Source organism: Apus apus, chromosome 9 (assembly GCF_020740795.1).
Source record: "Apus apus isolate bApuApu2 chromosome 9, bApuApu2.pri.cur, whole genome shotgun sequence".
Taxonomy (NCBI): domain Eukaryota; kingdom Metazoa; phylum Chordata; class Aves; order Apodiformes; family Apodidae; genus Apus; species Apus apus.
Window position 1 is genome coordinate 10022430 of NC_067290.1, and position 27967 is coordinate 10050396.

Genomic DNA, 27967 nt, shown 5'->3' on the forward strand with positions numbered 1-27967 from the left:
GCTCCTCGGGGGGAGCGACCCGGCTGCCCACCGGCTAAGGGCTCCCCCGCACCCCGGTAGCTGCTCCGTGACCAGGCCGGGCCGAGCGAGGCCGTTTGGCCAGAGGCCTCCCCGGGTGTCCCCGCGGCACTGCTCCCTGTGCCAGGGCCTGCGGGAACGGGGAATGCTCCGGAAAGAGGGGACCCCCCATCTGGAGATGCCCCTTCCCGGGGCATCCCCCCCCGCCCGCTGCCCTCCCTGCCAGACCATCGTGCAGCGAAGGAGAAAGCTGTCCCCGAGCCAGCTGCTCTCCGGGTAGAAGGAGCCGGGGCAAACGGCAGGGGGCGAGCAGCCGGGCACCACCTGCGAGGAGGTGTCGTTCAGCAGTAACGCCTCCTTATTAAACTCTCAGCATAGTGGTTTGGGGTTTTTTGGTCAGTGATGCTGCTGCCAATGCTCAGAGCCTGGAGAGAGATCATCCATACCCTGCATACTTGCATGACTCCTGTCTCCCCCAGGGAAGGATTATGTTCCCCAGAGCAGGGAAAGGCAAACGTCCCCCCACCCGTGCTCAGCATCTTCCCTCCCTCCACAGCAACTGGAGACCTGAAATGAATTGGAGATGAGACAGTGACCTTTGGAAGTGCCTCATCTGCAGCTAGTGCCAAACAGCCCAGAACAGCTGGGCTGGAGGAGAGAACAGCCAGGGAGAAAAACCTCCCTTGTGGCTCCTGCAAGGACAGGCACTGAGGTGATGGCCCTAGTACCTGAAGACCTATTTATTCTGTTAGGAGCTGCTAATGCAGTGATTCTCTTGCCTCACGTCACTCCAGGAGCAATAAGGAGCCAGACAGCAAAAGGCTTTCTGGCTGGAAATCCTAAACCCACTCGAGTTTCCCATAAACCAGGAGACCTTCTGAGCTCAGCTGCTTCCATGGCACGCTAGGGATTCAGAGACCGATTTGGCTCCAAAAGCAAGAGGATCTTCCCAGGTGCCAATCCTACAGGCTCCTGCACCAGTTCCACTGTCCCTCCTCAGGTACAGATCATTTGAGAGGAGCCCCAAAATAAATCCCCAGGGAATACTTTCCACTGGCAAATGGAAATACTCCAACAACATGGCCCTGCTGGCACCCTGAGAGCTCAGCAGCTCACAGCTGGTCTCCCCCTGAGTGGATGGAGAGGAGATACGAGCTCTGCCTGCAAAACAGGAGCAACAGGGATGTGGTAGGCAAGGGGGACACAGACATGCTCGTGGACAAGGCCACTGTGCAGTCAGCCAGTTAATCCCATTTTATTGTTTCAAATACAAATGAAGTACTGCTTTCCAGCAAGGGTCCCACCATGTAAGGCTTTTTGGTCTGCAACATCTGGCTCTGCTTACAAAATCCCTGACCTCAAAAACAACTGCCCTATGCTGTTCTGTAATAGCACTTTGGTTATCTGGGCTCTAATGAATGACCTTTATGAACAAGGCAGAGCACATCCCTCCACAGATCAAGAAAATCCTCTCTAAGTCTTCAAATCCCATTAACAAAATGATTGTACAAACAACGTGACCAAGACCTACTGTCCCACCCCACTGCTCACAGGGAAGCCCAAGCAAAGCTCAGTTCCTCTCAGGCACCAAACATCTCTGTATTGCAGTCACCTTTTGAGGGTGAGAGAATTAGGAAGGAATTTACACAGAATCAACATGGAATTACGTGGAAAAGAGGTATCAATTTAAAGAAAAAAGAAGAAAGAAAGAAAAAAAAGAAAAAAGAAAATAGAAGAAAAAGAAATTACAAAAAGAAGAGACATGAACTGTGAACAATCTCAGAAGGCACAAGCTGCTCCTCCCCAGCAGGCTTAGATGCTTCTCAAGGCCTTATCTGTGCTTGGCATGAACAACTGCCAGGGAGGGAAGCCAGCAGGTTATATCCACTCCTGTCAGCACAAGACAAAGACAAAGCCTTTAAAGACAAACACCAACCTTTAACAAAACAGGAAGAACAGAGACAACGACCTAGAATATTGAATCAACATCTAAGAACCTTAGAGAATCTCAAGAGCCATCTGCAATGACTTAAAAAAACGTTCCTTATTCTGCTTAGGAAACTCAGGAGGGTTAAAGGATGGCCAGCCATCCTAGATGGTGCTCAAGCCTTGTGCTTCTTGGCAGCTGGTTCTCCCTGCTTCCCCAGCCACTGCTGCAGGATACCTGCGCTGGTTTTCTTGGGTGAAGGGCTGTGGAGAAACTGATTCGTCCACTTGGGCAAATCGTTTTCTTTCTTCTGAGGAGACCCCTCCTGGGAGTTTTTTAGCCAGCCCAGCATCACTTTGCTACTTGGGGTGGCTTTGACCTCCTGGAGAGACAAAAGATGGTGGGAGAGAAGTCAGCAGCAGAGTGAGAGCAGGGCAGGCAGCCGACTGCCAGAGCTGGTCCAGAGTGGGATGTGGAGGCTGGAGCTACATCCCTGTCTGCAACCAGGCACATCTGCAGGAGGTTCCCTGGGCTGCTGGGAACAGGCTTGTTCCAAGCCCCATTTCACATGGAATTTGCCACATTTGGCAGAGAAATCCTGGCACCAGGTGACAGTTTATTTCTGGAAGCAGAGGGAAGGGAATCCATTGAAGGCTGTGCACTCCAGCATCAAGCCCTGGCAGACACTGCTCGCTGCTGCCCCTCCCGCAGCCTGGCAGCACTGTCCCTGCTCTGGGATGTCACTACAGCCAAGCTCTCCCCTGCCAAACCCCACCTCCAGGCCTCACCTTTTTGGCCCCCAGCTCGATGGGCTCGAGACACTCGGGCGTGTTGTTGCGGATGCTGTTGACAAAGGTGGACACTGGGTGAAAAACAATGTTCTCCGTGGGCTGGATGAGTTTAACTGCTTCTTGGGTTGGAACTTCAGCGAAGTCCAGCCATTTCCTGATGGCCTCATCCCCATCCAGGATGGCTGGCATCCTAGGGGACAAGATAGTCAGACAACACAGTTAGAGCCAAAGCCCAGCACCAATATGATGGCACAGCAGGGTGACAAAAGCCAGGCTTGTAAGCCAGCAAGGAGCTCCCAGGTTCAGGGCAAACAGGGAAAAGCAAAGCTGCAGGATGCTTTTCCACAAGGCAGAGTACACATTTGCTTCACCATGGTAGCTCTTCTGATGGGAGAGGTGGAAGAGTTAACTTCCAGGCCCTGCGCAGGCACAGAGTGATCAAACTGCAGAGAATGATCCAACTCTGATGGTGATTTATGGAAAGGGCAGGAGCCAGTGACCTGAAATGAACTGGTAATGCTGTAGAATTCATCTCTGAGTGCATCAGTAGGAGGCAGGGCTCCCTGCCCATGGTGTTTAAAGGCATAACTTTCCTCCCTTGCCCCTCCACTGCCCTGCAGCCCCCCCACTTGCTCTCACTTGCCTGTGATGGATGAAGCTCACATCCTTGGAGGCATCCACAGTGATGATGGTGTAAGTGTACAGCGTTTCTCCTCCTGCCGGCGGCTCCCAGCAGTCGAAAATCCCAGCCATCGTGAGCAGCCTCCATCCTCTCCATTCCTCGTTTCCCTCCTCCTCCTCAGCCTGCAGAAGAGAGGCCACATCTCCCCAGTCAGTGCCAGCCCATGGGCAGCTGAAGCATCCCAGACTTGCCAGTGTCACAGCAGGTCAACAACTCAGACCTGAGTCATGAACTGATCTGAGGGCTTTCCAGGAGCCCTTCTGCTAATTTGGAGGTAACTCCAGGAGACCCTCATCTTCCCAAAAGAAAGCCAGTGCTATCTTGCCTTGCTGAACATCCCGGCTGCTGGCTCAGCCGAATGAAAGAGATAGTGAAACTGCCACCCCAGTCCCCTGAGAGACACATCAACCACCCACGCAAATATCCGGCCTGTGGGGAGCAGCGAGCGTGACGGCAGGAACACCGTGGCACTGCTGACGGCCAGGGGACCTCTGGCCACAGAGGGATGGCAGGGTGCTGAGCCCACTGCTGGACAGGGCCCCGCTGGGAAACAGAGACCCCCAGAGACAGGCACAGCAGGAGGGAAGGGGGCTTTTCCCAGGACAGCTAAAGGGAGCAGGGGCTCAGAGCTGGGCACAAGTGTTCCGACAGAGCAAGGGACTTCGTACCCTGGCATCTTTGGTCTGGGGGAAGTAAATGAAATATGGCTGCTTCCCCCCGTGGTGCTGCTGCCACTCATAGAAGCCATCTGCCAGGACCACGCAGCGCTTGCCCTTGAGAAGAGCACCCTGGGGGAGAGAAAACACAAGTGAGCTGGGAACAGCAGCCTTGGGCAGCCTGCGAGGGAGGATGGGGGCTGCTGGGGCTCCCCTAAACTGCCCCTGAGGGTGCACAAATGCCACCATCACTGCTGTGATGAAAGATAAGCTGGACCAGCAACAACGTTTTCAGTTCTTTGATTTTAATGAAATCCACCAGCTCTGCAGCACAGGGACTTGTTTAGGAGGATCCTTCCCTCTGTAGCAGGCAAACAGGGACCAGTACTCACTAAGGAGACGCTTCAGTTCTGGTTTTGCCAACTACAAGATCACTTCATGCTGGCCAGGAAGAGAGCAGCTACTCACCTTATAAGAGGACTTCTTCAGCATGGAATCGCTGCGGCAGTTGGAGGTATTAAACTGCATCTTGGAGGGGTCATCCTTTTTGAACCAGGAAGGAACCAGGCCCCAGCGCATGTCCATGAGGACCCGCTCGGAGGAGTCGGCATCCTTTCAAACACAAGGCAGAGCAACACCACGGGTCACAGCCCTGTGGTGGGGACCACAAGCATCCCCACAGCCTGAGAGAGGAGCTTTGACCCCTGCAAAGAGGGGAACAGGCCAGCATGTCAGCAGAGAGCTGAGCTGGGGCTCGCAGCCCCTCCAGCACCAAATCTGCCCCTGCTCTTTTGCAGGGATGCACTCACAACCTGGGCAGAAGTAGCTGCTAATTATGACCATCTGCATGTACTTCACAGTTTTCCTACAAGAATGAATCTTCAGCAGAAAGCACAAGAATATTTTCCAGGAATAAATAACTGTCTCAGTGAGGCTTGCCCAATAACTCTCTGGAAGAATGAATGCAGTTTTCCTCCAATGGGAAGTGCCAGGACATAAAAGCTCCCCAGCACTTGAGCGGATGTTCGTGTTGGGCTGGTGTTAAGGTCCTCAGAACTTCCCTCTTTAAAGCCAGCATCCCACAGGGCTTAACTCTCACCTTCATTTTAATAACGTAATTACCTGCTTCACTTTCACTCCCTGCGCTTTGCATATCATTTGCTCTTGGACTATGGAAACAGCTTGTGGCTTTCACTTCTCCCCAGCTTCTTCTCACTTTCTGATGGCAGCTGCCAGCTCTGGGCAGCACACAGCTGGGTAAGCAAGGCCCTGGGGGGCATCTGCTCCCCAAGAGCTGCAGTAGATTCACATATATATACACCTACTATGGGGGTGTGTGTATATATATGTGTGTGTGTATATATCTGAACGTGTATGCCTAGTTTTGTGAAGCCTCCCAGAGCCTCCCACAGATGAGGAGCAGCAAAAAGGGACACCTTGCACTGTGCCTGTGTCCCAACAGCTGAACAGAGATGCACAACTGAGCAGGTGTCTGCCCTGTTTCATGCTCCCAGTCCATTCTCCTCTGCTCTACCACCTTATCAGCTGCTCTCAGGGGCCTGTGGGACTCCAAGGCAGGAAAGGAAGGCACAGCATCACCCATGGCACTCCAAGGTGGTCCCACCCCATCCCCAGTGCCAGTAATGGCTGCACAGAGCAGCCCCTTTCACTGCCCCCCGGCCAGGGCAGGAAGAGCAGAGGGAGCCCCGATCAGGGTGCTCCAAACCACTGCACCCAGCTTCACCCCACTGAACATGAAAGAGCAGCAGTTCACTGGGTGCCCTCTTATGCAGAAACCAAATGAGATGCACGAACAGTTGTACAGGCTGCCCAGGTTGTCTGGTGAGGCTGAAATTAGCCGGGTAACGGTCACCACAGGTGTACAGGCATTTTACAGCCCTGAGGCTGAGATTATTTTTCCCAACTCTTCCCTGCCAGTGCGACCTAGACACATTCAGCAGTGTTGGGGGGGGGGGAAAGCCTCAGGAAAACAAAGTCAACAAATTATAGGCATTTTTGGGGAAAATTCTAACCGCTAATCACTTCTATATGAATTTCTGCAGAACACACGCCTCTAAGCTGGAAGCATGGGACTGATTCCCCGCCCTCCTTAAGAACAGGTAAATACTAACAAAAAGAGGCACCTTTGCAAACAGAAAACTCCCCACCTGCCACATCCAGTGAGCAAAGAGAAGCCAGGCCAGGCGTTACAGTTCGGAGCGGGCACAAACCCACCCCGAAAGGCACAACCCCGGTGCCAACGCTCGAACAACCCCGAACCGGAGCCCCAAGGATTCCCAGCAGCCCCAACCGCAGGGCCGGGGCCAGGAGGCGAGCCCGACGCCATTGCTTCGGTTTGCAAAGCGAGGGGAAGGGAGGGAGGTACCTGCTGGACGTGCCGGCGGGAGAGCAGCACCGGGCCGCTGGACTGCGGGCCCTTGTTGTAGGAGGGCCGGTACCGCTCCGCCCGGATCCACTCGGGCTGCCGGCGCCGGCCGCCCCGGTCGCGGTAGGCGCAGGCCCGGCGGAGGTTGTCGGCACCCAGGGAACAAGCCGTGCGGCCGCACATCCCGCCCGCCCTCCGCACAGCCGGGACCGCGCCGGGCAGCGCTCCGAGCCGCTCCGCTCCGCCCCGGGGAGGCGGGCCGGGCCGGGCCGGGCCGATCGATCCGCTCCGCCCCGGAGGGCTGGGCTGCGGGAGGGCAGGAGGCAGGGCCAGCCCAGGAACCGCGGTTACGCCCCGTGAGCCAAGGCCAGAAGAGCCACGAGATGGTTTTTTATTCGAACGACATAAAAAGGACAGCACACGGCCCCGCACGCCGCCACCGCGACAAGAAACCGGCCACCCGGGCGAAACCCTCCAGCCAGCGCGGGGACAAAGCGCTTGGTAAAATCAGACCTTAGAAACGTGGTTATTTTATAGCCGGAGCCCAAAGACAGCTGGACTGCAGAGAGCACGAAAGCTGCTGCGGTGAACGGGACACCTAATGCTGCTGCCAGAGAGAGAAGCACTGCCCGCAGGGGCTCGGTGTCAGGACAGTCCTGGGAAGGGGGTTTATCCGACAGAAGCCATGATGACATCCACGGGCAGCTCCTCCCCGCTGCGCGCCGTGACCTGCATGGTCACCGTGTCCGTCAGGACCAGGCGGGAGCGAACCAGGAGGTCGTGGCCACCCCGGAACACACCTGGAGGGGAGAGCAGGAGGAAGGAGTGAGAGCTTCCCTGCAAGCCTGAAAATGGACACTACTGCTTGGCATGGGGAGGTTTCCCACAGGTAGTTTGGCAGGTCCTAGTACTGGGCCAGGAGACTCTCAAGCAGCACATTTCTCTTTCATTGTAACGTGTCTCAGACTCTCGCTACTGTAAAACTCACTAAATCAAAGTCAAACTCCAGCTGAGAAGAGGTCCGTGCACTCCTTCAGTGACCAGACACTCACCTAAGAGCACCAGGACACATCCATTCCATGGGAGAAGGGTGCTGTACCTTCCCTCACAGGCTCACTCCAAAGCAGGATGTCACAGAACATGAAGACACAAATTCCACCCAGCTGAGCCTGGGGTAGGTCTCAACCTCCCCCCACCACAGTACCCTCCCTGATCCCAACACCAGTTGCTCTGCACTTTGAGAGATGGAAACCACAGCAGGGACAAGCCTCCAAATCCCACCTGGATGGCAGTGAGCTCCATCAGAAACTCCTGCCTGGATTTTCAACAGGCAGCTCTGCAACCTCCCACAGAGCTGCTCCTCTAGCAGAGACCTCACCCCACAGCTCACCTGCCAGGTACAGTGTGTGAGAGTTCTTGTTATCTGGCACTTTATCGGATCTCTCACAGGGCTGCATCCCCAGGAACTTCACGATATTACTGACTGCCTCTGTTAAGAAGAAATAAAACAGGCTTCACATCACTGGTATCTTAACAGGGACACACAGAGAGCATCTAAAGGTGACTCAAGCCCTCCCTACATATTCACGTTCCTTATCCTGAGGGACACACAACATTGGCCAGTATCCTGTTTTTGGAGGCCACCAGGGAGGTAAAGGCAACAAACAAAACACCCACTGCCACACAGCAGTCATCTGATGCAGCCAGGGTGCAACAGACACCAGAGGGTGAATAAGTCAGACAATGAAAGCAGAAGAGTGCAGCTGTCTGCACATTTGCTGTACAACCCCAACAGCCTTGCTTCTGTCTCCTTGCTTCTCTGGGGACATATGCAGAGGGAAGGAGACACCTCACAGGTGTTTAGGAGGAATTTGAAAAGGCATCAGGTAAGGTATTTCCAGCCCAAGGCACTGTGCAAGGAAGCACAGAGATGGCTATAGGACAAGAACACTCTTCTAAGCCATCAAAAAGGACTGAGTTATTACAAGCTCCTCAGGAACAATAAAAGGAGTCTTTAGTAGATGATGAAAGAGAAGAGGGCTTACACCCCATGCTTGACCACCAACCTCATGTCTTCTGCTCTTTGCATAATTTTTTTAATTAGTCTTGGATCCTAAGGTCAGAGTGTCTCCTCCTTTGACAGAAGGAAAGTGGGAGCTCACAGCTAAACTGTGGTCTGTCTGTTCAGGAGGGAAAAGCAACATGTTCTCTTCCCTCCCACAATCCAGCCTGGTCTCCACAGGGCCCAGAATACTCAAAATACTTTTTTTTTGTTTTTCTTTTTTTAAAACCTGAACCATCAGAGTAGCTGTAGCTCCCCATTTAACAAGCAGATTAAACAGCTTGTGAAGGGTTTTGCCCCATTAGCCTTTGTGTGAGAGATCTAAAGTGAGCCAGACTGTGCCTCCAGAGTCCGCCTGTTGGAGAGAGAGGAATGTTAAGAGCTCTGGTGGGCTCAGGCACCTCCTTACCTTCAAGGGTTTTAATAGCAGATAAAGTAAAGGTTTCTTCCTTTTCATACTCATCACCCACTTCATCCCAGGCTGCTCCAAAGTTTGGCTTTAGAACTCGCTGGATGTGATCAGCCACTGTTACCTCCAGGTCTTCAAGCTGGTGGTAGAACAGGTTCAAGTGAAACACGGTTGTTCCTAACCCCTCTCTCTCCAGAGCAAGCCTTAGACTGGATTCCCTGAGATCAGGCAAATGTATGTGACAGCCTCCACTTCCACTCATTAATATGTCAGTGCAAGCCCTGCCCCTTCTGATTTGCTTGTGCAAACAACACTTGGTTCAGCAACTGCCTGGCCTAGGAAAGCCACTGGTCATGGCATTTCCAGGGTTTACAAAGCAGGTTCCTGTTCTGATCACAGCACAGGAAAAAAAGCTAAGAAACAGCTGGTGCTGCTCACACAGATGTAGCATTTGCTTCTCTGAAATGCACATAAGCTTCTGTTTGCCCTTCTGGCCCATCATTTTGCAGGCTGGCAAAGTACAATGAAACACTGCAAGACACTGCTCTGACCTAACTGTGTGTGCCAGGTTAGCTGAACTGCTGCTGTGACTACATCTGTGCAACGCAGAAGTGAGCTTGTCCCTCCAGAGCATACATTGAAGAGCAGTCAGTGCCAGAGCTGGCTGGACAACAGCCTGCATTCATTTCAGCCACCAGTGCAGGAAAGTATCTCCTCCTGATTCTAGTTGAAACAGATGGAAGAATTTGTTTAAATATCACTCCAATGCTGTGGTGACTGGTGAGAAGCAGAGAGAGGGGTTAACCTTGCATGTTCCCTTGGGAAAAACCCTCCCCCTCAGTGACTCACTGCACAGCAGAGGCCATAATCAGATCGAAGCAGTGAGAAGCAACAAATAGAAAACATCGTCTGGAGCTAACAGGGCAAGCTGTGGTTGTGTCACAACATCCCTTCCTCTCTGCCTCTGTGCGCCAGTCCCAGTTTCTGACCAGGCATAAGTTCAGCTTCTTCCTTTATGGCACAAAAGCCCTCCTGGAAATGGAAGAGCCTGATACAGAGGTGCTTCTGCAGTATCAGTGTGCACCTCAGTCTTGGTTCTGGGGTGGGAAAAGCCCCACCTTCCCCTGAGCAAGAGCAAGGGTAGCCATCTGGCAGGCCACTAGGCAATTAACTGCCAAGACACAGAGCAACTCATGGAGAACAAAAATGTCCAATGACCCTCTGCCTCCACAAACCTGACTGTTCGACTGCTGGAGCCTGCAGAGCACAGGCAGCCAAGCCAGGAGGACACACCATGGCCTCCCCAAACATAAGTATCCTGTACAGTCCAGTGCCTGCCTGGAGAGCAAAGGGAGGACACTCCAAACAAGACACAGCAAGCTCTCCAAACCGACATCTGCATCTTGGGACAGGCACCACAGAGACAGCAAGCACACACTCTTCACACAATGCTGCACACAGCAGTGTCTGTGGTCACACAGCTACTTGCAGGATGCGAGTACAGATCACAAAACCCCTCAAAATGAGTGCAGTTCCTGTGATCAGGTACATGCCCAGCTCCTTACCACATACTCATCCTCGTAACCCTCGTCGTCCGTCTCCCCTGTGTTTGGATCACAGTCCTTGACAGTGAACTTCATCATGCAGCTGAAGGTACAGGCCACTGGAAAGGGAGGAGGCAAAGCTCCCATTACCACCAGATCTGCACTCCCCTGCAGCAGAAGCAGGCTGGGAAACCTGGGGCAGTGGGGCTCTCCCTCTCACTGTCAGCAGCACAGGCTTAGCCAGTGAACTAGAGAGGTCCCTCTGACAGTTTCTGTCTCTCAAGGAGAAGGTATTTATTTGTAATATTAAGGCTAACATACAGTGATAAAGACAGGTTCATGATGGTTGTACAAGACCATAATCCTCAGATCAAGTGCTATTACTGATGAACCTCAAGTTGTGTTGGGAATACTAACTAAACATGGCCAACCAGCACCTTGTGAAGAGGCAAGACCCTTATCTAGGGATCGGTTCATGCGCCTCTTGAAATGAATCCACCTTGTACTGCACCACGGCAGCTGGTTAATACCACGGGCTGGGAGAGGAAATGATGACTCATCCTGGAGAAGATGAACACTGCTGGGTGAGCAGCAACACCACACAGAGGTGAGCAGTCCCAGGACACAAATCAGGGAGACCAAGACACAGGTAAGGCCTGGTTTGTGTTCTGGACAGTGACAAAAGAAGAGATGTTCAATTCAAATCAACATCCCTGACACCCCCATTGCTTTACCATACCCCTCTGCTACTGAGAGCATCTGAGCACTGAGAGCCCTCTACCAGCCTCCCCACATACTACACAAAGAACAGACAGGCTAAAGGACACTCTGGGTGCACAGGAGATAACTCAGCAGAGCTGAATGCTCACCTGCCAGCTCCCATTGCACAGGGGAAGCTGGAGGGGAGAAGGGAGGCCTGACGGCCCCCAGTCAGCAAAGAGAAGCCATGCTCAGCATCACTCAGGGTTGCACCCACACACAGGCTATGAATACCCTGCTAGAATGCAAGGTAGAATGCGTGGGGGTGAGCAGTACAGTATGCTTCACTTGGAGGAGGTCAAGAAAACACAGAGGACAAACTGTTTACCTGCTGTTGGATCCTCTTCAGACAGTGCCACCAGTGTGTAGCAGGTCCCTGGCTGGTTGTACACCAGGGTTTTGGCAGGTACGTAGCCAATGACCTCATACCCCTCTGTTGGCTCCATCTGCACTGTGACATTCTCCAGGATCTGATCATTCAGGGTGTTTGTGCAGTCAAACTAAACAGGGAAGGGAAGAGCAGCAACAGCTTGAAGCTGCAAGCTATAGATCTGATAGCAGAGTCACTTTAGGCAGACTGGCAGCGTGATGTCAACTTGTGAACCCCTAGCTCTTGTGTTTCAACAGTGCACCTCACCATCAGCTGGCTAGTTACACTGCTCGTATGTTCCAGTTTAGTCACAGAACTATGACTAAAACCTACTCATTGAAATGCTTTATGGGAGAAACTAAAACTCTGAAGTGGACTCCAGTGCTCCAGCAAACATTTTTTTCCTCCTCACTTAAAATGAACCAGGACACAAATATCCAGTGCCTGCCCTCTGCAACCCAAGATTAACTCTTTGCTGTACAGAAATGAGTAGTGTTGCCTGCATCTTCTCACTTGATGCCACAGTGATATGGTGCCCCATAGCAGATGGGAAAAAGATCCCTTAGCACAGCTCAAATGAGGGATTAGTTTGAGCAAACTTCAGCAAGCTCGATCATTTCAGCAAGTCTAAAATTGCTGGTTAGACTTTGTTCCAGCTGCAACGACAAGTCACATAGCCTCATACAATTGCATCTGGTGGGTGGACAACAGAAACAAAGATCCCCCCCTGTGAGGACTGTATAAGCAGTTCTGAGCTTCTAAGGAGGGAGCTAGCTAAGGACAAAACACTGCTGCTCACAAGCGAGCACAGGACTTGCTGTGCCTTGAACTCCCCAAGGCCTGGCAAAGATGCTGGCACATTGATCCCTTCATCTCACATCCCTGTATCTTGGCTTGGCAGCACAGCCAAGCCATTCAGAAACAAGCACCTGTACTACACAGGCTAAAACAAAATACGGGGATGAAGAGCCCTCTCCCACCACATCCTTTTCCTGGGTTCCCTTTTCAGCCTTTCAGACGAAGCTTGACTCTTCTATGCCCAAAGCACATGCCTGAGGACCCTGAGGAAAGAACATAGCTCCCCTTGACAAACGCTGAGAACAGCCCCACCTGGTGCTCCTCTGACTTATTTTTGACTCTAGGTGTAAGCATTGCTCAGCCACACAGACACACATGCTACCTAATTAATTTTTTCCTGGGGCTTTGCTGCCCTGGATGAGAAACTAAGGACTTCACCATACAGTGACATGCTTTGAACATAGCTATCCCTGAGCGATTTCTTCCCAGTGGAGCTTTGAACTGGTAGGAGCTTATTTTCCAATCCTCTTTCAGCACCACACGCCATAGCTACCCACCTGGAACACCATGTGTCTGACAAACGTGTGCTTGGTGCAACGAACCACATACTCCGTTTCCAGCTCTGTCAGGGCAACAGGCTCTGGGGAAGACTTGAAGAGAGGGCCCAGCCCCCGGAACTCTGGGATTGCCCCCAATTGCTCTGAAACAGCAGACACAGAAACCATTGCTTTTCCCAACTCACAGGAAGGCATCAGCAGTGTCAAAACCACTCCTTTAAGGTGCCAGAAGCTGCTGCAGCAAGGAATTACCCATTCATAAGTGTTCACTAGGGACTTTTAAAATTAAAAGCAGAGTCATCCTTTGCCCACATCTACTGCAATCTAGACAGCAAGTACCCCTGCCTCCCAGGAGTGAGGAGCAGACTTAAAGTTGGGAGTCCATGTTACTGTCTGAAAGGAGATGGGGATAAAGCTAGAGGGGCTAGGCAGGATGATCAAGAGGTGGCTGTTTGGTTCTCACACACAGGCACAGGAGAAGCCCTGCATCAGCTTACCTTGGAATATTTCTTGCCGTGTTGCTGCCACCTTCTCTGGCTGTTTGACCACAGCAACAGGGGCATTTTCTGGAGGAGAAAGAAAAAAAAAAATTAAAAACCCCCAAAAGATTTGAAGGTGAAAACTAAAAGTAACTGAATCAGAAAACAGATTAATGTCTGGAGAGGGATTTGATTAAGGAAAGAAAGGAAGCTCTTGTCTCATCTTGCTATGGGCTAGACACCCATATTTAGCTTCCTAAACTCTTTTGAAACTGCAGCAGCTCCAATGAGGATTTCCAACTATTGTTTAGCTGTTGGTCTAAACCAAAACACTAACATGGGAGCAACCAGATTCACTGCCCTTAGCCTTTACAGAAGATGTAATCCCACAAAATTCAAACAGGACGGAGCTCAGCAGTTCTCAGCAGGCCCAATGCAGTCTGTTGTCTGAGGGCTGGAGCTGCTAGGAAATCACTGTCAGCCTGGACCCACATTTGGGAAACAGTTCCTTACCTGCTCTTTGCTCAATGATAGGAGCTGTTGCCAAAGGAACAGACTTCAAGTCAAAAGGTTTTTCAGAGGGCTCCAGGGTGTACTGATGCAGAGCCCTCTCAAGGCCAGGGATGGACACAGTCAAACCTGGGGACAGAAGGGACAGGTGACTGAAACCACAGATAAAATCAGCTCTTTGTCACTTGTTAAACCAGGAAAGAGGTGCAGACTTGTTTTGAGGACTTCCTGCATTACCATTCAGGATGTAGCCAGCATTGAGGGCTTTCTGCTTCTGCTCCAGAACATTCAGGTAGAAGGTGGCTCTGTCTCTCACTTCGTTGTCATCATCCATGACACACCTGAGAAGAAAGAGGAAAACTTTCTTCAGTGCAAGGCAGCAGAGTTCCAAGCCACCTTACAGGGCCAGAAAGAACATGACAGAGAAGACAACTGGCAGTCTACTAGTAATTGTATTAGACAAGCAAACAACTGCCACCCTTGGCTTCTCATGTCCACATTGGAGCACTGAATGCAGTGGTGATCCCATCACAGGATCCTAGGTACCCACTGCACCTTCTCAGATCCACAGCTAGAAGAGACTAGACATGCATGGGGATGCTAACAAGCTCTCAAGCAAACAGGATTTTTCACCCAGGATGCTGAGAAACTCTGAGGTACAACTCACCTTTTCAGTAACACCAAGATACTGGGTAACATCTCCTCATTCTGTGCTCCAAATTTGGCCAGGGCACTTACAGCACCTGCAGGCCAAGTAATGAAAACAGAATTAGAAAGCAATCAGCTGAAGTTTTCTCCTGGCCTTGCTCAAATGCCACGCCAGAGATGCAAGTATGAAGTATTCCTGTGACTAGAAAGAGGCAGACGTATTAACAGAGAAGTGCCTGCAAACCCCCTCTGTCTATTTTCAGTGTCACTGTAGCTCCCTTCCTATTTCTCAGCTGCAGGCCACCCCTTCCATCAACAGGACTGCAGGATCTTTGCTGTGTAAAAAGATCTGCTCGAGACTAGAGCAAATCACAATCCTCCAAAGCAGAGGTGTTCATATGCTGCTTCCTTGGAAGATCTGTCACAGGGCAGACAGCTTTCCTTGTCTGTCTCTTACCTGCCCGGACTTCTTCATGCTCCAGAACAACCCTGTTGTAGATGAAACGAATGTATTTGGAGGGGTTGTTGGTTTTGGGCCCTTCCTGCCCCAGGAGGTGGAGGATACGAGTGGCCAGCACAGTGAACTCGCAGTCCTCAATAAATTCACAGAGGTGGGACAGGCCTGTCTCTTTGCTCTCTGAGTTCTCCTCAATGATGCTGATGATGCAGTCCACGATGGCTCGCTTATACTCAAAGCCACCCTGAGGAGCAAAAGGGAAATGCTCAGCTGGAAATCTCAAAGTATTTTAGAGACTCTGAACTAACCAGACAGGAAAGAATTTCCTTTGAAAAGGTCACTCAGACTCAGTCTTTTTAATCTATGTTTGAAAGGAGAAGGGCAGCAATGCTGCCTCCAGTTCTGACCCTCTTTATACCCAGAGGGCCAGTTAATATCCAGGCTCTCTTGCCAGCTCCCTTCAGAATGGCTGCAGTGAATTAAAAATAACAAGTCCTAAAGAGGGTTAAAAAATCCATCTGCCTGAAGGGTTCAAATCTCCTTCAAAATCCTCTACTGCTAGAATTAGTGCCTAAAAGCAGCCATATGGGAGGAGAAAAAACCCAGCCCTCTCCCCTTTAGCGCCAGGCATCAGAGGATGAATCACAAGAGAAATATATTAAGGATCATATCTGCCACAGCAGGGCCCAGCAAGTAGCCCCATTAGTGTGAGAAGAGAGGCAATCAACACCTCCCCAGGTCCACCCCATAACCTGACATGCTGTTAATGCTTGCTTATCTTCAGACATTATTTACTAGTGTCCTCAATACACAGCAGGGGATTAAACTGCACATTATCCTTTGCCAATTACATGCACAGTGCTGGGCATTTATGGGATCTTTCTGGAGCTACTATGGATTAAAAAAAAAAAAAAAAAAAAGCTTTAAACCAGAATGATTTGAACTACAAAACCACATTCAAAATGATACCATCCACCCACAGAAAATCTGGGAAAGGAGAATGGTCCATTTTTTTTCACAGGAGCAAAATGAGGTGCTCTGGTTTGTTCCCAAATGAGAGGCTGTAATTGGCAGAAAATGATGTCAGAGCAAGCAGTGGTGCCAGCTGTGTTGCAGGCATGTTAGCTCATTTAGAAACAGCCTCAGCAAAGCTCTGAAAGCTGTCTTTCTGCAATTTATGTTTGACTGAATGCAGAGAATGGCTATAGGCACTCGTGATCCCTTCACTGCCACAGCACAGAGAGCAGAACAAAAGTGGTCCCATGTCATCAATAAACAGGTTGTTACCAGATCTTTGTGTACAAGACAAAATTTCTTGGTATTTGATGTCAAAGTAAAAAAGAAAGCTGGTTCAAACATGAAACATACACAGACTGCCAGCAGATCTGCTGTTGCCTACATTTGCTTTTAGAGTTAATAAACCCCCAGAAAAATCAAAGAATGAAAACCACACTAAAAATATGCCTGGCAGTCTGCATGCAGCTACTGTGCACAGCTGGCCATTTCTGCCAGACTGCAGGCCTTTTAGAGAGAGGCTCTTACTGCACAGTATTATCATTAAAAGCTTTGACTCTCACAGGGGCCACTGTGCAGTCCTGCAGTTTGTGCCTACAAACAAGTAACACAAAGTAGTTGCCCTGCAAACTTACCTCTTCCCGAAGCATAGTGAAGAGGAAGTTCATGAGGACAGCGTGTTTGCGAGGGTACTTCTGACACAGGGCGTTGATGGCCTGCACCACAACAACCTGGAGGAAAAGGAGGGCAAGTGGAAAAGGAGTCTGACTCACCAGGCAGGAAAAGATAGTTGAATTGGGTCAATGTTGTGCTGGTTCCTAGCCTGGAAACTACAGATTTGCCTTTACTTATTCAACAAATGCAGATCCAGAAGGTACAATTCTAAGAGAAGATTGACCTTTATGCACTGGCCAGCCCCTAGCAAAAGCCCACACCCACTGGAAAGAAGAAAAAGAGATTTAATTCTCAAAGGGCATCTCTCCAAAGAGAGCACAGAATCAAAGAATAGTTTGGGTTGGAAGGGAACTTAAAGATCATCTAGTTCCAACCCCCTGCATGGGCAGGAACACCTCCCACTAGACCAGGTTGCTCCAAGCCCCATCCAACCTGGCCCTGAACACTTCCAGGGATGGGGCATCTACAGCTTCTCTGGGCAACATGGGCTAGTGTCTCACCACCCTCACAGTAAAGTATTTCTTCCTAATATTCAATCTAAATCTGTCCTCTTTCAGTTTGAAACTGTTATCCTTAATCCTATCACTACAGGCCCTTGTAAAAAGTCCCTCCTCAGCTTTTCTGTAGCCCCTTAAGATACCGGAAGGCCACAATAAGGTATCCCTAGAGCCTTCTCTTCTCCAGGGTGAACAACCCCAGCTCTCTCAGCCTGTCACAGAGCCTGTCACTTTGGAGCTGAGTGCTGTACGACCAAAGCATGGCTTAGGCCAACAGCCTCAGACTCTTCCTCTCCCTTGCAAACACCTGGCAGCCCAGCTCCTATAAGCAGTTCCATGCAGCTTTCAGAATGCACACTGAAACATGGACAAAGACCAAGGGCTCTCTTCAGGAACCTGTGTATCCCTGTTCCTCCCACATCCTTACTTTGAACTCATCTGAGATTTCTGACATGAAAGACGAGATCTGCTTCATGAGCCGGTCGATGCTGCTCTCGCTGCCGGTTTTCAGCAGCGTGGTGATGGCCAGGGTGGCGATGCTGCGGTTGGAGTCTGTCACAAGGTTCTCCAGGTCTAGATTACAGGCAGTCACAGCAGATGGGTGCTTCATGGCCACCTAGAGCAGAGAAGGAAGAGTGGGAATCACTCAAGATATGCAAAGGCCCAGCTGGCAAAACCACCAAGTCTCTACAAGGTCTCACTCCTCCCTGTAGAAATAAATGCTACAGAATGTACATGAGGGTCATCTCAGACAAACAACTAATCTGAGGTTAAAGCAACAAGCTCCTTCTTCCTGCAGAATTGCATTTCTAGCTGGAAAGGAAGCAGTAGTAATAAACTTTTACAATTTTTAACTCTCTCATTCTCCTCTATATATTAAGAAAAGAAAGCTACCAAAATAATTCAGCAAGCCTAGCTGTGCACAGCAGCTTTGTGGGTGGAAGCACAGCAGCTACCAGACACTGCCGTTCTGTCTTTTCCTTTTTTAGAGTTTACACGGTCAAGGGAAAAGCTGCAGCAAAGATTGCCATGGAGCAGGCAAGAAGCAGCATCAAGGTTTGATGACTGTTCTACAAGGAGCTCCTTCACCATGGGAAGCTTAGAGGGGAAAGCAGTAACACATAACCAGTGACACTTCTAGACAGACCTGTGAAAATGATTGCACTTTTTTTTTTTCCCTTCTGTGATGTGTTCTTTGAGGTTTTATACCACTCAGAAAGAAATTAAATGTAAGGCTGTAGCCCACCATAGATGTTATTCACATAAAATCATCATATAATCTGGCCCCCTTTCTCTTCTGAAGCCTGAGAAACTATTACAGCTCCCAGGAGATCAGCTCCTACCTTGTTGAGGGTTCGGACGGCTGCGTATCTCAGCGCTGCTTTCGGGGAGCTGCAGAACAGCTGCAGAACTGCAAGGCAGGGAAACCAACACAGGCAGATATTTAGGCAATGTATTATTGAGAAGTGTTTCATGCCTAAAGCAAGAACGTCAATGAAGAGACAGCTACAAGCACAAGCTACTTAGAAGCATGCTTAAGAAGCATCTATGAATTTACCAGCTTCCTCCTTCCCTCCCTGTTGTCCCCTTTGCCACACACCCCTGCTGACAACTAGCTCTTACCCACCTCCCTGCTATTCCACAGTGCTGCTATCCTTCCCTCTGCTTGAAAGCCCATTTCATCACCTTGTCATCTTTCCTATTAAGTCAATTTGAACTCCTGTTCTCCATTTCTATGCAAACCCTGTTCCTTTCCCTGGGCTGACCCATGAAGGGCATCCTCCCTGTGCAGTGAGGTGACACACAGCCTTCCTACCTACCAACAGTCTCAGTTCAGGAGAACCTTTGGACTGGACTGAGGTGGGAAAGCAGGACCCTAACACCTTGGCTTCTTGCAGTTACACTCAGTCCAAGGCAAGGAGGCTTATCAGTTAGAAGTCAGCCCTGTTTCATATTAAAAATCAAAAGGATTTCTCCCATAACCCACACTTGAACACATCAGGCAAATACAGAAGCAAAACTATTCACACACAACACAGGCCCTCAGCAGCAGCAGAAAGCAGCAAAGGGTACGGCAGCATGAGAAGCCTGAGACTATACAAGGTCCTTGTTTCTTGGAGTAATCAGCAGATGCCACCACTGCAGTCCCACAATGGGCCACTGCCATGAGTGCCACATTTACCTGAGACAGCCGGAGCCAGCTCCTTGGCAGTGCAGTTGGGCAGGTTCACAATGGCAGAAGCTGCTTCGTAGACCACCATCTCGTGCTTGTTTCTCAAGCAGCTCTCAATGAAATCAAACAGGGGGCTGTCCCGGCTGGGGGATGAAAGAAACAAAAGGATGAGTTAAAACACAGGTGCTAACAGAAATTAAGAACCTGGTGGCAGAAATGGGCAGGTCCCATAGCCCCTGGAAAGGTAAAAGCAGCTACAAATCCAGTCTCCAGATTTTGCAGTGGTCATCATCTGTACTTCCAGCAGGCTTGGGATGGAAGCCAGGCTGCCTTCTGAGAAGGCTCCCTCTGCCCTACAGGATAAGGGGAACCTCCCTCAGCTCTCACACACTGAGGGTTGAGCATACACACCAAGAGTATCCACTCTTGGATACTCTTCCTTATCCACTAGGAAGCCACACTGCATACATGTTAGCCAAATAATTAAAGAAGACAGAGAAAATGAAGTAGAATATCTCAAGAAAGAACAACTATACAAAACAGTCCAGAGAAACAAGAAAGTATTTGATGTGCAAGCACACAGATGAGGTTCACAGAAGCCTCAACAACCATGAAAGCATCTTGTATCTTCTATGCTGCCTCCTACCCAATAGTAAGAGGGTAGAAGTTGCACGCTGCTCTCCAGAGACAGAAATAATTGCCCTCATGAAATGTCAAGAGAGCCTGCAAGAGGAGATGGAAGCAGGACCTAAGGAAATACTTCCAGCAGGGCAAAAGGAGCCCCCTCACCTGCCAGCCTCTTCCTCCAGCAGCTTGCTGGCCACTCGAATCATCATGCAGTAGGCAAATGGTGACTTGAGGCCGTGGCGCGTGAACTTGCTGAGCATCTTGTTGACAGCCAGGCGGTCATTCTTCCGCACGTGGTAGAGCAAGCCCAGAGCATGGTACTGTGCAAGGAAAGAGACTGTTACAAATCCACAGTGGGCCCTTTCCACTTATACCCCAGAGGGGCCGGGCTGAGCTCTAGCAGTTTGTTCCACTCCCAGCTGTTGTTTGCTAACCGTTGTGTTGGCAGGGGATTTCCTACCTGCACCATGATATTGTCACTGGAAGCTGCCTCCTGAGCCTCATTCACCCAGCGTTTTACCACATCATAACTGGTCTTAAGCAGGTGCTGGGGAAAGAGACAAAGCCACAGACAGGCCATGAGAGAAGGATGGAGGAAGCTTTGGGAATCACAGCTCACATTAAGAAGCAACAAACCTTCCCCATAGGTGAAGGCAGCAACTTATAGAAGAGGATCAGCATGCAGAGACCTGGACATAACGGCACCAGCCCCTAATGTTCACAAAGACTGAAACCCTGAAACTCCCAAGATGTCCAATCCCATCACAGATGACTGCTTCCCAGCTTGACTGTCCCACCCTACTGGGAGTACATACCAAGGAGGACACCAGAGCAGAGCTGGACACACTTGGCACTTTGTCAACAATCGCCTGCTTCATGTAGCGCTCGATGGCCTGCAACATGGTGCTCTGCAGGGAGAGGGAAACAGCAGATGACATGGACAAACCATCAGGAGTGTGAAAGGGGAGATGCAAAGGCATGGAAAGCAGAGTGGAAGGTGGGATGGGGTGAAGCAGGGAAAGGTGAAGGGCCTAGGGCTGCTCCAAGGGAAAAGCAGCACTTACATCAGTGATTTGACAGAGCGCTCTCACAGCAGGGCCTCGGTAATTGTCATCCTTCCCAGTCATGTCTTTGGTTAAGCTGGTTGAAAACAGGAAGCACTTGATAACACACTCCTGAGCCAGCAGCTTTCAGGTGCACACACAGTGCACAGAGAGCAGCAGGCAGCCAGGAACACAGCTGAATGCCAAGCAGGCAACTGCAAGTCACACCGGGTGGGAGGGCAGGAGGAAAAGATCAATACTCCAGTTTCAAGCCCATCAGCAGGCTGTATGGGCTCCTTATCACCAAGCTAGGTTGGAGCTCCTAATCATCTCTGCCCTTTCCCTAAGGTCCTGGTCACAGTTCAGGAATGGCTCATGCAGGGCATTTTGTTCCCTGGTGAAGTCGAATCCTGTGCTGCTACAGGAGCAGTAAATTCTTGCATACCTGTTGAAAGCCCTGGGATTTGTGCCAGAAATCTTCAAAAAGCTTCAAGGCATTCAGACAGGAAAGTAGGAGTCCATGAAACAAGTCTTTTGTAAAAGGGTAAAAAGCTGCAGTGCTGCCATACCATGTAATCAAGAGACAATCCAAACACTCATGGGCAGGGGACATGGGGACACAGCACGTTTCACATACATCACTAGGAGTTCAGTGTCTGCACGTTAATGGCCACTTTTAAAGGAAAAATTTTTCCTCACCAAGGGAGTGATATGGAAAAATCCCTCTCCTCACCCTGCTTAGGGACTACATTGATCTCCAAGAGGCTGGACAAGTATTACTGAAGGACACATGAATATTACAATAAGAAAAGTGAAGTGACTGACCTGCTAGTGACAATGATTACATCTTCTGCAATAGAAGACATCTCTTTGATTGTTAGGTAACACATCCTGCGAAGAGTTGGCTGACAAGGAAAGAGGACAGACAAACATCAGCTGAGAGGATCCCAGATAGGAAGGGATCTCAGTTTTCCCTGCTTCCATGATTTTACGATGAAGACCAAGAACCCTATACCTTCAGAGAGCCACGGTGCCTCAGTGTAAAAGATGTACAAAACTCATATTAATTAACAAAACACCTCTTCCTATTCTAAATGCCTCAGTCTTAAGATGAAGCTGCAGAGATACCAGACTAAGCTGGATTAACAGCTTCATCTTGTAATTCACATAGAAAAGGAGAAAAACTTGAAATAATTAGCTGGAGACATCCTGTTGCTTCAAAAGCAAGAAAGCAAGCAATTTATACTCCCCAGTCTGGGGATTTCTACATTGATCTCATGATTTTAATGTCTTGTGCTCTGGGGGACAATTAGTGATGGTACCATCACTGCATAGGTACTAATTCCTGGCCTCCTCCAGGACTGTCAGCAGGATCTTTAAATACTGGGCACAAAGCACAGTGTATTCTAGCTGATTATATGCTTGATCTGTGCCCAGCACAACTTCAAGAGTTAAACAGCAATTCAGAGGGAGGAAACTCTGTCTCAAAAACAGAGAATGCTTCAGTTAAGCTGCTACCAGGATTGGGAAGGGCCAGGATGCTGATTTCTGCTTCTGAACTTAATCCTACTCTTCCCACTCAGATCAAGTAGCTCCAGGCTGGATGGAAAAGTTGATTGTATAAAAACACACATCTGGTTGAAAAAGACACTGTTGACAACTTGTCCCACCAAATAAATACAGCAGAAAGAAGCAAGCAGACTTACATCATTGGACTGAAACAGCCTGGTCATAGCAAAGAAGGATTCGGTAGCTTCCACGACACCAAGGTGCTCCCCCTACAAGATGTTTGGAAAGAAGGAAGGAAATCCCAGTTACCACAACCAGCTTTGGGCCTGCTACAGGTGTCTCTGTATAGGTGTAAATTTTCTCTTCCTCACCTGGTTTATGAGATACAGGATCTTGGTGAGGATATGAGCACATTTTCGTGGGTTTATGGGAGTCTCATTGAACACTCGTGCCTGGAAAGAAAGCACAAAGGATGCTGACACCAACCCCTAACCAGCACTGACCTGCCTGGTGTTGACCACTGATACAAACACCACATTGTGAGTGAGGTACTGCAAGATTCTTAAGGAGTTTGGATGAGATTTCCCCTCAATTCCTGTTACACATGGAACCCTTTTAAACAGTTGATTCTACAGTCTGGGATCACAAATCCAGGTGCAATTAAGGTTTAAAGGCCAAATCCTCATCACACTTCCAGCCCCACAAGCCTGGATTGTGCACTAGCTAAAAAACTGCTTGTCTGACAGATGTGTGGGAGCTCAGCAGGGCTGCTGGCAGCCAACATGATGCCCAAGCTCACAAACAAACAGACAACAGGGTCTGGTGATCAAGACACCCACCTGCTGTTGAATAGGAAGGCATCTTTTTCAGAGCAAATTCAAAGACTATTCAATAACCACTCACACCCTTCTAACTTTGTTAAAGAGTACAAGACATTTGGAGTGTTTGAGGCCAATTTCCAACCTTCTTGTTTCAGGGTGAGCTTTCCCAGATAATTTTATTAATTTCATTACTATTTTAGAGTCTTTAATTTGTTACAGAGACCATTTCAAACTTCTCCATTCCTCCCCCCAACAATAAAATAAGAACTAATGGGTGTGTTGCCCATTTATTTCAGAGCTAGAAGGACTGTAACAAGTCCCCATTTCCTTGCTTAAGTTTTGCAGTGACCTGCTCAAGAAAGGGACAGACTCTATCCAGAAAGGGAGACACAAAGGAGATCATCTGAGGATTTACCTCTTGCAGTACTGCACTCTTTTCCAGGTGCTGGAACGGGTTGGAACCCCCCCCTGCAAAACAGAGAGAACAAAAGTCTTTCCAAGGATAATGCTATGGGAAAGCAACCTTTTAACCAAGCCTATATTTCAAAACCAGACCGAGCATTTTGGGGTAACTATTTTCATGAACACCAAGCAACCAGAGCTCCCTCTTTTAAGTAATATGAATTAGATGTCTTTACAGCAGTTAGGGAAGGCAGAGCAGACAGGATGTCTTCAATTTGTCATCCCCTCCAGAAGTAACCAGCCCTGAGCTGAGATAGACTGATTAGCTGTAAAGTAACTGTGCTGCACTGTTATCCCCACAGACCTTTTTCCAGCTCCTGGGCTGGGAGCTTGCTGACAGGCAGAGCATCAATAAGACAAACTTAGAAACAAAAGCTCAGACAAAAAGAGGCATTGCTTGCCAGACTGGTGAGTCAGGAGTGCTTTATTCCTCCCTTATAAACCAATCAGGAATACACCAGTAAAGTATTTCTGGCTCTAACACTAATTAAGATAACAAGAGAGTGGACTGGAAAGTCTGGACACAGAGTAACTTTCATTGTTCCACATAATAGAATAAATTGTATTAAATAATTAAAAACTTCACCAATTAAGGATGAAATAATCAGAGGAAAAAGCACTATCATTCTGCATGGTCTCTATTAGCTTGCCTCCTAAGCATTTGTGAGCTGCAGCTTCTCAAAAGCTGCCAGTTATCAATAAGCAGGTTTTAATCAGTACCTATGTTCAGCCTGGCCCTGGGATAAAACACAGCCATGTCCAATGCTGTTCCAGTGTGTAACCAGCCTGATCCACTGGAAGGCACAGCTCTGATCTGGCCTGGGCCTGAAGCATCCCATGCTGGTGCCAGGAGGAAGTCTTACACTTCAAAGCAAACACATCTGTACCCTGGCTCCTTCCCAGTTCATAAACTGCCCTCCTCTGGCTCAGGAGAAGCTTGCAACTGCAGTAGGTGGCCAAACAAAGCATAGACCTTTATATGGGGTTAGGGAGAGAAGAAAACAAGGGGAAAGAAGAAAAACAATGTCCCTAGTATGACTATGAACCAATTCTAGTATGAGCATGTGAACATGTTTCAAAAAATCTGCCCAGCAGCACTGTACAGCCCAGCATGTCTACAAGCTCTAAATCAGGCAGAGAGCATTGCCTCTCCATCTTTCATGGCACTAAGGATCTTGAAACATACTGGACATGAGGTCTTGGTCCTCACAGCACCCTGTGTCCAAGTATTTTTCCATCAGAGGAGAAACAGACACAGGAAAGGCAGAGACTGTGTTCAGAAAGCTCCTAGTATCGGATGACTAACAACAATTTGCAGTGATTTGCAGAGATACAGGCACTGACTGAACAAGGATTTCAGAACAATTATACACCCAAAATAACATCTCAAAGTGCATTTCAGAGAGCCAGTGGAAGCAGCTCATCCAAGGCTACCAACACCACCCGTTAAAAACAAAACCAGAAGCCAATTAAGCACACACACTCAGTTCAACAAAAAAGACCATTAAATGGAAAGAATGGGCACACCAGCCCTGTAAGTTCAGGGATGAAGCCCAGGCACTCGGGCTATACATTTGGACATGTACACAACTCACAGGAGCAAGGCAGGCACAGTAAACCCTAGGGATCCTCCTTGGAAACAGAAGCAGCAGGATGAAAAGCAAATGCAGTAGTGAAGCAAAAACTGTTGGGAAGCATGCAAGCAGCAGTGGCAGGAAGGTGAAAGGAGAGCTCTGGGTATGATCAAAATCAACAGGAGTTAGCAGCATAATACAAGGAAGTGTGTCTCCTGCCAGCCTTGGCCATAGGTAACCCAATACCTTGAAGTGTGTGGCAGGTGCAAATGAAGAACAGCCCAAAAAACAAAGGCCAAGCCTCCAATACTCTGCACTTACAAGATGTCACTGAAGGCTTTGGACAAGGGAAACAAGGGCAAAGTATTTAATGCACATTAAAACAAAAAGCAAGTACAGCCACACAGAACAATCACTAAGACTGATGCTGAACTAATTCCCCTTGGGACGCAGTGATTTTTTTATGCAGAACAAGCTGCACAGAAAGCTTCCCAGGAAGATGAAAAAGATACCACGTGGCACAACCATAAGAGTAAACACTCTCCTATCTAGCCTCGATTCCACCTGAATTACACATCACATAAGATATCAACCTCTTCCTTACGACTTGTGCCTGAAGGTTTGTACAGTCAAGCAAACACTTTGTGTTTCCTCGATGCTCTCAGTCTTTCAGACCCACTGAAAGTGGCAGTGATCTTCTTGGAAGAGCAGACCGTGTCTATCAGAAGAACGACCAGTACATACAAATTGGCTTTTATTCTGCTTTAGCACCTGGTTTGAGAGCTGGGCAGCTGTGAACAGGGCTGACATGCTCAGTGCTCAGTGCACCTCCGCACCTGGCGATGCAGCAGGTAACCTGGCTGCGCTGTGACAGCGCAACTGGCTTATCCTCCAGCTGGGCAGGGAGGGGAGGACGGCAGCGGGCTGCTCCGGGGCCTCCGCGCTGCTGCTCACCGCGCTCGTGTGCGCAGCAAACAGGCCCCGCTGCCCCGAGCCCCCCCCCCCACCTCCCCTGCACACAGCAGGGGCCTCCCCTCACACCCCCCCGGCTGCCCGCAGGCGGGGCGCTCCTTCGCAGCCCCCTCGCGGGTCTCCCCTCACGGATCCCCCCTCACACCTCCCGTTTCCCACCGACGGGGTCTCTCCTCTCACCTACCCCCCTCCCCCCCGCCCCACAGGAGGGCTCTCCCCTCACAGCCCCCCCCCGCCCCACAGCCAGGCCTCCTCCCCTCGCAGCACCCCCCCCAGCCTCCCCTCACCCGACTCCTCGTCCTTCTTGTCGAACTTTTTCAGCATGGTGCCGCCGAGGGGCCCCTCCCGCCGCCCGTCCCGAGCAGCCGCCGCCGCCGCTTCCTGCCACCCTGTCACCGCCACCGCCTCCCGCCCCACTGCGCATGCGCGGCCCCGCCCCGCGACGTGGCTCCCGGCGGCGGCTCGAGCCGGGGGGCGGGGCTGAGGGGCGGTGATTGACAGGGAGAGGGGGCGGGGACCGGCGGGGAAAGCTGCGATCTGATTGGCGGGGAGGAGGGGGCGGGGCCGGGGGTCGCTGGGGATGGTGGGAGCACTGGGAGTGGGGGGAGCACTGGGAATGGTGGGAGCACTGGGAGTGGGGGGAGCGCTGGGGCTGCAGGTGCTGGGAGCAGGGAGACCCAGCAGGGCTGGGAGGGGCTCTGGGATCCCTGGGGAGCACTGGGCGGGGAGGGGGAAGCTCGGGACACTCTGGGAGCGTCAGAGGTGGGTACTGGGGAGCTTGGGGGACACCAGAGCCAGAGTGGGGGCGGAGCAAGGGGGGGTGGGGGGACATTGGGGCTCGGGGAGAGATCATAGCAGGGGCTCAGTGCCCCAGGGAACAACAGGGGCAGCGGGAGAGAAGCCCCGCCTGGGGCTGGGCGGTTCCCCCAGCCCGCCCGCCCGGCAGTGTCCCTGCTGCCACACACCGTTGCCAGCAGCTCCTCCTGGGCCTTGTGTCCCGCTGCCACTGGCACCCTGCCCTGTACCCTCCACTCACAAACCCCCGGGCCTGGCCCCGTGACACCCCTTCGCGTCCCTGGGATCCAGCGCTGCCTGGAATCGCCTGAGCCCTGAGGCAGGTGGGGGAGGCAAAGGACCCGTTGCCCACCTCACCTCAACCCACCCACCTGCTGGCACATCCTGCTACCGAAGAAAGTCTGTTCCACAGGGCGCGGGGTCACCCTGATTGCTTCCTCCCCCTTCCCAAAGCCAGTACCTGCCCTGGGCCGAAAGGGCTGCACTCACCCTGCTGCAGGTAGTCCTCGAAGAACATGGCAGTGTCCCCCAGCAGCTCCAGTGGGCCCCTGGCCGGTGTCCCCCGGCAGGTGTCCCTCTGCCTCGCTCCCAACGCCCTGTACTTTGCACGGGGCGGCCGCACTCTGCTCCGCACCGCTCTTATCTCCCTGCCTTGCCGGAGACGGCGGCTCCGGCAGCACAAGGTGACGTTCCCGTTGTCCCAGAGCTGCTGAGGGCACCCTGTGCTGGGGCCAGCCCCGCTGCCGGTGCGA

The 27967-nt window shown here is 50.6% G+C and overlaps 2 protein-coding genes across 3 annotated transcripts; both read right to left on the reverse strand.

Annotated features, from left to right (window-relative positions):
* Positions 1-1249: 1249 nt before the first annotated feature.
* Positions 1250-6720, reverse strand: HMCES (5-hydroxymethylcytosine binding, ES cell specific). The gene is made up of 6 exons (XM_051628005.1): positions 6461-6720; positions 4543-4686; positions 4087-4206; positions 3380-3540; positions 2734-2926; positions 1250-2327 (listed from the first exon to the last, which is right to left on the reverse strand). The coding sequence occupies exons 1-6, from the start codon at positions 6641-6643 to the stop codon at positions 2121-2123; spliced, it is 1008 nt and encodes a 335-aa protein (XP_051483965.1). The 5' UTR covers positions 6644-6720; the 3' UTR covers positions 1250-2120.
* Positions 6721-6835: 115 nt separating this feature from the next.
* COPG1 (COPI coat complex subunit gamma 1) lies at positions 6836-27801 on the reverse strand. 2 transcript variants are annotated; one of them, XM_051627988.1, is made up of 24 exons: positions 27705-27801; positions 23828-23880; positions 22963-23043; positions 22789-22860; positions 21908-21987; positions 21104-21179; positions 20855-20947; positions 20500-20586; positions 20202-20359; positions 19422-19555; positions 18583-18650; positions 17667-17855; positions 16703-16798; positions 15054-15297; positions 14616-14691; positions 14186-14289; positions 13952-14077; positions 13457-13525; positions 12960-13102; positions 11563-11734; positions 10497-10594; positions 8932-9070; positions 7851-7949; positions 6836-7260 (listed from the first exon to the last, which is right to left on the reverse strand). In XM_051627988.1, the coding sequence occupies exons 1-24, from the start codon at positions 27730-27732 to the stop codon at positions 7130-7132; spliced, it is 2616 nt and encodes an 871-aa protein (XP_051483948.1). In that variant the 5' UTR covers positions 27733-27801; the 3' UTR covers positions 6836-7129. The 2 variants fall into 2 exon arrangements, with proteins under 2 accessions (XP_051483948.1, XP_051483947.1); XM_051627987.1 differs by lacking the exon at positions 27705-27801 and adding an exon at positions 26708-26827.
* Between the last annotated feature and the right edge of the window lie 166 nt (positions 27802-27967).

Bases quoted from the DNA above. Each gene is read 5' to 3' on its own strand.
- COPG1 (XM_051627987.1), bottom strand. From the start codon at position 26,744: ATGCTGAAAAAGTTCGACAAGAAGGACGAGGAGTCGG. The intron at 15,298-16,702 runs GTAAGTTTGCAG...TTTGCTCCTCAG, and splicing joins TCACTATGCTTCGGGAAGAG to GGTGGCTTTGAGTATAAGCG. The intron at 7,261-7,850 runs GTGAGCTGTGGG...TCTCCCCTCCAG, and splicing joins TCACACACTGTACCTGGCAG to GTGTGTTCCGGGGTGGCCAC.
- HMCES (XM_051628005.1), bottom strand. From the start codon at position 6,643: ATGTGCGGCCGCACGGCTTGTTCCCTGGGTGCCGACAACCTCCGCCGG. The intron at 2,927-3,379 runs GCAAGTGAGAGC...CTTGTCCCCTAG, and splicing joins GTGAGCTTCATCCATCACAG to GATGCCAGCCATCCTGGATG. The intron at 2,328-2,733 runs GTGAGGCCTGGA...TTGTCTCTCCAG, and splicing joins TCGAGCTGGGGGCCAAAAAG to GAGGTCAAAGCCACCCCAAG.